We start from the raw sequence: 7,960 nt of genomic DNA, 5'->3' as shown, positions 1-7,960 counted from the left end.
ATGAAGATATGTTAACGATAACTATCATTGTGTAAACAGAAATATTTTAAAGCAAAATTAGGCTTCTAAACTCTACGACAGATTGAAGGAATAAATGAAGATATGTTAACGATAACTATCATTGTGTAAACAGAAATATATTAAAGCAAAATTAGGCTTGTAAACTCTACGATAGAATAAAGGAATAAATGAAGACAATTAACGATGACTATTTTCTTTTTTCTGTCGAAATATTTATTATTGAAATGGTAGTTCTAATAATGGATCTTTTGGCGAAATGATTCCCGTTTAAGAGACCATGACATTTGCTTAAGTATTATTTTTTTTATTGTGCACTCTCAGGGTTTTTAATACCTTATAACTAGAGTTTCGTCGTTTTGTATATCCTAACAAATTCCCCCTACCCCCTCCCCCCCTTCCGATTTTAAGCCCGCCCGTTTATAAGCCCTCTTGTCTTCTAACACATCCTTCCAGATTAAGCTTTCCCCCTGCTGCCCGCCTCTGGAATCCCGTGTTTATTTCGTTAGGATGAAACATAAGAGATTGACTGGGCGGATAAGAGAAAGGAACAGCCGTTTCTTCTTCATCCCAAACTCTTTTTCTATGCCCCGGTTATGAGCCCATCAAAAAACCCTTACGAATGAATATAAAACCAGGACTTCTATAACCGGGAATCTACGGAATACGATTGCCAGGCCTTCCTATAATTGAATTGGTAATGACGCGTTGCCGTGTCGAAACGTCGTCTTTTTCTTACGTTTTAAAAATTTAGTTTTTCTTCGTGGATTTCAATAACATTTTAGCTTTAAACTTTGCTTTCACATTATATACCAAATATTTTCTTACAGCGCTTGAGAAAATGTTGTAAAGCGGACTTTAATCTAAGAATGGTATTGCCAGGTTTGAAATAAGAAAAATATTAAGTGTCTTTCAGCGACCATATTCCTTGTGGCCATTAAGAATATCACTTTAAAAATATCAATATTCTAGTCATCGCAAAACGCTACGTGACCTAAACAAATTGTTTTAACCTTTTACTAGGTTGGTATAATAGCTTATCTTCTATGTTTAATAATGTGCTATACGTCCTACTGTGACGCCCTTCTCAAGTTCCTCCCCATGTTCTTTGTATATCTTTTTTTTCCTTTTACCTATTCAATTATTCTTCCGACAAACTATTACGAAGGTCTTCTGACTTCGGACCAAAGTTAAGCTAATACACACCTTGTTGCTTTTATATTAAAAATTAAACTCATAATTGAAAAAAGATTAGCACACTTTGATCAGAACCGTCTGCATTGTCCGACGAGCTAGGGGGGGAGGTCAAATTTCTTTTGTTATTTAATTTCGCTAATTGTCTTTTTGATAATGCCGAAATTTATGCTCGAGTTATATTTGTGAATATGTGCTTTCTTAAGGTTACCATGAAAGAATGAAATAATATTCAAGAGAATGCATATATGCTCTATGTGAGAAAATCAGCCTAAACGAACTACATATGTGTGTCGCACCAAGCATGATGCATCAATCGTGACTAGACCCAAACTCATCAAATAAAAGATGGGCGTCTAATATAAATATTAATCAGCCAATTATAAAAAATGCTTAGGAAATAAAGGTTTAACCCTTATAGCATTTGGATATTTTTGGTGTTTTCGCTACTCGTCTCACAAGCTCTTGGATTTGAAGGTATGCTCGATTGAACGAAATAGTTGGCTTTATTTAGAAAACATTTTACATTCGTCTCTTTCAAGTCACTGGGGTGGTGGCTAGCTTTTTATTTTTTGCATCCCTTTTTAGAAAGTTCATTTGGTAAAACTGATAATCCGATATTTGGTGTCGGATTTATATTACCCGGGTTTCTTATTGTTAGTGGATGTAATGACTTTATTCTTGGTTTCTTGGTGTTAAATGTATTGTATTGTTGCTCAGGTTTATTGGTGCTGCAGGATGTATTGTATTCTTGGTCAGGTTTCTTAGTGTTGCAGGATGTATTGTATTCTTGGTCAGGTTTCTTGGTGTTGCAGGATGTATTGTATTCTTGCTCAGGTTTCTTGGTGTTGCAGGATGTATTGTATTCTTGCTCAGGTTTCTTGGTGTTGCAGGTTGTATTGTATTCTTGGTCAGGTTTGCTCCTCTAAAGCTTTTATTAAAAGTTAGATACTCTACAAAACCACCTAAAGTTGATTTTATCGCGCTAGTTAAATCAAGTTGGCAAAAATGTATCGCCACAGCAAAAGTGGTGGAGGAAGGGTTAAAAGAAACATGTACCAGCATCGTAGACCAAACTTCGACAGTGCTGAAGCCCTAAGCAAGCCATGGGCGAAAACTGGAGCGTGGTTTCTGGGACCAAAAGCAGATAACGCTGACTTTTTTATGGAAACCGTGGCTCAAGCCATAGAAACAAATATCCAGTTCAGAAAAGGGTAAGCGCTTGTTATTAAAAAAATATTGTAAGGAAAAATGTAACAAACTACAGAAAACTCTTTTCATCGTTTAGTTATTTTCCCTGTGACCCACCCTTCGTCACAGATGAAATGCGCGAAGCAGAATCATTCCAAGAAGCATTGCAGAAGACCAAGGATGAGTTGGAGAATGTGAAAAAGGAGCTCCTCAAAGTAGTTCCTTTCTTCAGCTCTCGTTACAAGGTATGAGAAAATCATCAATAAACACAAATTATTATATAGTTAGGATAGTACGCGCGCTGATTGGTCGAAAACTGTGCTTTATTAGTGAACGGAGCACAGTGCTGACGCCTTCCGCGAGCGCAAAGTGCTGCTAGATCCTGCGACTGTTTTTCTTTTTGCATGCGCATTCAGTAATAAAGCACTTAGGGAGCGCCGTAAGCACTCAAGAAGTGTGAGAAGCACTCGCCCACGGTTCGTGTTTCTCCTTACAATCCTTTCGTGCTTACGTCACTTCCTGCGCTCTTTATTACTGAACGGAGCACGGAAAAAGCTGTTTGTTAATGAGAAAATCATCAATAAAAACAAAAATTGTATAGAATTATCAAATGTATGATTTATTTCTGTTCCAGGGTCATGTCATATGGGATACTAACATGCCTGCCAATCTTGGTTACCTGACGGCTTTTTTGTTCAATCAAAACAATTGCACCGCAGAAGCATCTACCGTCACCACAAGGTTTGAAGTAGAAGTGGGCATGGATCTTTGCAAGATGGTTGGCTTCGATCCTGACAAGGCTGGAGGTCATCTTGTCACTGGAGGTTCTGTGGCGAACATCGAGTCTATGTGGGTTGCTCGCAACGTCAAGTACTATGCTTTAGGTCTTCAAGAAGCAATCTTGAAAGAAGATGCTCTTGCTAGCGCAAGAGAACTTACTGTTTATCTACCATCAAAGAAACAAGACGTGAAGATTGTGGATGCAACGAGCTGGGAACTTCTGAATCTGAAAACAGATGTGATCATCGAACTGCCTCAAAAGGTTGGTGTTTAGTGAGAATTCAAATTGCTTGTAAAGATTCATATGCAAATCATTCAGTTTTGAAATATGATTTATTAACTGCTAATTTTTTATTTTGTAGGTGGCTACCGCGTGTGCATTAAGCGACACAGAAGTGAGTGGGATTTTGAAAAAATATACATTCGACTGCATTGGTATTCAAGAGTTTTGTCAGCGACATAATCTCAAGAATAATCCTTGCGCACTTGCACCTACCACAGCTCACATTTCTATCTTCAAAGGAGCCACGATAACTGGTATTGGAAGAGAGAATCTGGTCATGGTTCCTGCGAATGAGGATGCTAGAATGGACCCCAAAGGTCAGTCATTTTAATTCTTCCTTGAATCTGCGGAAACATAAATTGCATTTAGATTATCTTATCTTTTTGTTGCAGGTTTGCGAGACATCCTGGAAGACAAGCTTGCAAATCAAATACCTGTCGTCAGCGTGGTAGCAGTGATGGGTACCACTGAAGAGAGTGCTGTAGACCCCCTCGTAGACATTCTTGAGATCCGGGAAGAAATGAGAACAAGAGTGAGTTGTCCGTTAATTGCCTGCTTATCCAGTGTGACGATTGTAATTTGCCTTTCACCTTTTCTTGATAGGGGTTGGACTTCATGATTCATGTTGATGGAGCATGGGGAGGATACTTCTGTACCATGTTACGTACTCCACCAACTCCATTGGTTCAAACGAGTGAGGAAACTTCTTGGTTCGTCCCCGAACTGACCCTCAATTCCTATTCTCGTGCTCAGTATGCTGCAATAGCAAACGTCGATACCATCACCATTGATCCACATAAAAGTGGTTTCTGTCCCTACCCCGCAGGTGCTACCTGTTATCGTGACAAGAGGATCAACAGTTTCTTAGGAATCACTAACCAGGTTACCTATTACCATGGTGCCTTAAACCTTGGAGATGTTGGTATTGAAGGATCAAAACCTGGAGCAGCTGCTGTTGCAGTCGCAATGGCACACAGGGTAAGCATATTATATGAGTACTTCCATTTGCCTTCCGTTTCAAATGTATACGTAACGGGGAAATTAAAGAAGAGGACTAAGAAAAATGAAAAGAGACAAAAGAAAGGGAGAAAAGAAGGAGAGGACAAAAAGAAGCATTAAGTATTCAGTTAATCCGGATCCTGATCATTGGATTTATTGATTTGTTCTGTGCAGGTAATAGGCCTTCATAAGAATGGCTACGGAAGGATCCTTGGAGAATGCATGTTTACTTCTAAGCTGCTGTACTGTTACTTAGCAGCTCTTGCCAGGATGGACGATCCATTTTCCGTGGTAATGACCAAACCGTTTCCTTCTGACAAAACACCTGAAGAGCACATTAGATTCATTAAGACAAACATCATTGGAAAAACCAACGAGGAACTGGCAGAGGTGAGTTTCAAATAAAGTTATTTCCATTGCGTATCATTGCAATCTGACAAAGTTTATATTCTCTTTAGAATGAAGAAGTGATGGAGTATCTTCGAGAAGTTGGCCCAGATACCATGATGCCTTGTTTCGCAGTTAATGTCAAGGGCAACAGTGACATTAATCTGGTCAACGACATCGTTCAAGCCATCTTCAGAGATCTTTGCATGTCTGATGACAAGGTCGCTTCTTTTAGATACCCAATGCTTATAACTGCATCTACATATGCCCAACATCCTCATAGTACTGCGCTGAAAGAATTCAAGAAAAGACTGGGGGTGAGTGATCAATTGCATCGTAAAAACAATTTCATTCTAGTAACGATACCATCTCAACTGGTTATTTGCAGTGAAGGGGTTTCTCAACAGCCATGTAGAACAGGATTGGAAGAATGCAATGTTTTTGCATCAAAGGAGATTAATTTCCTAAAGGAGAATTTTAGTTATTGATTTTGCCCTGCAACGTGGATGTCAATAAAACCCCTTTATTCTCATTTCATTACAGATCGACCCATACGACACAACTGGAGTCAAGTACATCATCACTACCTGCATGGATCCCTGGGCTACGACCATGGAATTCCTGGAAGAATTGGCATCAATTATGAGGAACGCCATTCTCTGTTCCATTGGGACGGTAAGGTTAACCGACACCAACAACCTCATTCTTACCCTAAATTTCCTTGCATTATTTTAACCATTGAACAGTCTATCATTGATGATTTTGTAATTTAATTATTTAATTAATTCTCTTATATTTCTTCTCAGGCTACTGATCCAAATGACTTTCATGACTTTGTCTCCACTGGTAAGGTCGATGGGAAGAACAACATGATTGTGAACTATTCGGGAAGGTTTAACAATGTCTCTCACCAATACTTTGCAATGGCAAAGGTCCAGTTTCTGAATCCTGCTGATGGAGAAAAGGCTTCTCACGGTGCTGCAAGAAGGGGAACAGAACCTTTGGTGTTGCGTAATGTGAAACCAAATCGACTTCACGATCTGCTGTTGTATGATTACGACGAGGGAGATGAGGGCAGAAAAGAGCCTGAAATTGAGGTAGTCAAATAATCATATTTATTTACATCACATGGAGAAAAAAACCATCCTACAGCCAAGACAAAATAATTGCCCCCAATCTTTATAGAAGGCAATATACATACGTTTTTTATTGATTAGATGGACTGCTACTCTGGTATCCCAACTGGAGACAACAGGCCTTTCATGAGAACCAAGATCAGGGTTGTGGACGTGTCCAGGTTGGATCACTTTGATCCAAGTGTCGTGCGCATGAATCCTGACAAGACCAACTATTTCCTCTACGGTAATCAAGAAAAGGCCTACATCTCTCATATTCCAACCAAAAAGCCAGACTTCGAGCAAGTATGTTTCTATATGCCTTTCTAAGCCATGTAATTCAAAAATCAACTAATATACTCGTTCTGTCCATTTTGTTTCGTTAGTTGGTTGAGCTTGAGAGCATACCTGAGGGAATTTCCAAGCTTCTTCTCAATTATGGAATTGAAATCGAGATCGTTGGAATCCCCCAAGAAAGGCGCAGTGGTGGCGAGATTGATGACCCCTTGACGGAAAGTTCATACGTTGTGTCCTTCATAGGGGAGGATGCAGAAGAGCAAAGGGCCACTATTAAGATTGGCAGAAAAATCTGGTTTGACTCTGATGTTATTAATAATCAGTAAATGGACTTTCTTAATCACGAGGTATTTCAGTGTATTTTACTTGAATAGATTATAAAATATAAATATCTGTATTTCAAGGACCTTCATGCCAATAAATTTGTCTTGGTAATCAATTACAAACTATTCGAACGATATTCGTCTGAAAAGGGGCAACCCTTTTAAGTGTCTATCAAGCCTACAGGATCTCTTCCTGATTTCAAAGTCCTTATAAAATAGATAAGAATGGCCCCTACTTTCTTTTTGATATCTCTTTTCGTTGCCGAGATATTCAAGTAGAAATCACGAAATGATGACGTCAACCCAGGATCCTTGTCAAATCATCAAATAAAGAATATCTCTGTGAGAATTAGCTAAAAATGACTGAAACCTTTAATGGACATATAGCGCACTATATTCACCAAAAGTTTCAATCATTTTGAGCTAATTCTTACAGAGATAAGAGCTTCTCTGGAGGGACCTATTGACCTTGTTTCATATACGGCATGGCATACGTGGCAAAAGGCGCATTGGCGACTTCCTGGAAGACTACTTGATGGTCAAGGGGTTGTGTAGTTAAATAAGTATATGATATATATAATTTGTCTCAGTGTCATTTTTATATGCTGGCTTCTAAGCAGTACATCTGCTCTCGGGTACAAACACTTCATTTTTAGTTATGTATGTTTATCCTTTATCTTTTACAGTGTTGGAAGAAGTCTGCTATGAACTAAATGCTGGGAAGAAACAGTCCACTGAATAAATAGTTCAAGTGCATCTGTACGTTAAAGCTCAATGTCATACTGACTTCAAATAAAAAACTTTAAGTAACAGTTGTCAAAAAAACGCAACTGCAAAGAGTAATGGGTATTAGCCTCATTAATATTTACAGTATTTAGATGAGGGAATAAAATTTAAAATCTTAGGAATGTAATAATATGATAACGTCAAATTAAACGGGTAATTTGCAATTTAAAATTATTAACGAACTGGATTTAAGGTATAACCATCAAAGAAAAAAGCATATTTTACTGTAACATAAGCCTTCTTCAAAAGGCATCAATCTAAATACCAGGCATTATTTAGAGCAAAATTATATTAGGACGAAATATAGTAACAAAGAGAATTGAGCACTAAAAGGGACATTGTGTTATATCTTACATCTAATGTATCAACTAAAATGTTTTCAACCCGGCAAAACCTCTACACCAATCTCGAATAATAACAAATTTGACCACATTTTGAAAAGAAAGTTGCAACAGTCCTAGATCTGTCACTCGGCCAGATCATCACCCTTTCTATAGGCTCAGATTTCCAGCTGTCGGGTTTTCGTGCGCCTGTGAGTATCGGAATAAAAAGGTTGGCGACATATATTTTGTCTTAGCTGGAGGATG

The 7,960-nt window shown here is 38.4% G+C and overlaps 1 protein-coding gene across 1 annotated transcript; it reads left to right on the top strand.

The window, feature by feature from the left end:
* Nucleotides 1-1,561: 1,561 nt before the first annotated feature.
* LOC116287357 (uncharacterized) lies at nucleotides 1,562-7,705 on the top strand. The gene is made up of 14 exons (XM_031694029.2): nucleotides 1,562-1,689; nucleotides 2,202-2,426; nucleotides 2,501-2,648; nucleotides 3,038-3,445; nucleotides 3,546-3,783; nucleotides 3,859-3,998; nucleotides 4,070-4,444; nucleotides 4,640-4,855; nucleotides 4,924-5,169; nucleotides 5,396-5,527; nucleotides 5,659-5,949; nucleotides 6,070-6,273; nucleotides 6,354-6,611; nucleotides 7,274-7,705. Exons 2-13 carry the CDS (start codon nucleotides 2,221-2,223, stop codon nucleotides 6,588-6,590), a joined length of 2,841 nt encoding a protein of 946 aa, XP_031549889.2. The 5' UTR covers nucleotides 1,562-1,689; nucleotides 2,202-2,220; the 3' UTR covers nucleotides 6,591-6,611; nucleotides 7,274-7,705.
* Nucleotides 7,706-7,960: the final 255 nt, after the last annotated feature.

The sequence above is a fragment of the Actinia tenebrosa genome, unplaced genomic scaffold (genome assembly GCF_029948245.1).
Source record: "Actinia tenebrosa isolate PJP-AT-01 unplaced genomic scaffold, QUT_ActTen_1.0 PGA_scaffold6__47_contigs__length_16458017, whole genome shotgun sequence".
Classification (NCBI taxonomy): domain Eukaryota; kingdom Metazoa; phylum Cnidaria; class Anthozoa; order Actiniaria; family Actiniidae; genus Actinia; species Actinia tenebrosa.
Note: the sequence above shows the minus strand (reverse complement) of the source record. Positions and strands in the feature narration are given on the sequence as shown.

What these genes read in the sequence shown, in the direction of transcription:
- LOC116287357 (XM_031694029.2), top strand. Translation starts at nt 2,221, where the DNA reads ATGTATCGCCACAGCAAAAGTGGTGGAGGAAGGGTTAAAAGAAACATG. An exon ending in TTCTCTGTTCCATTGGGACG is followed by an intron (nt 5,528 to 5,658) that starts GTAAGGTTAACC and finishes ATTTCTTCTCAG; the next exon opens with GCTACTGATCCAAATGACTT. An exon ending in AAAAGCCAGACTTCGAGCAA is followed by an intron (nt 6,274 to 6,353) that starts GTATGTTTCTAT and finishes TTGTTTCGTTAG; the next exon opens with TTGGTTGAGCTTGAGAGCAT.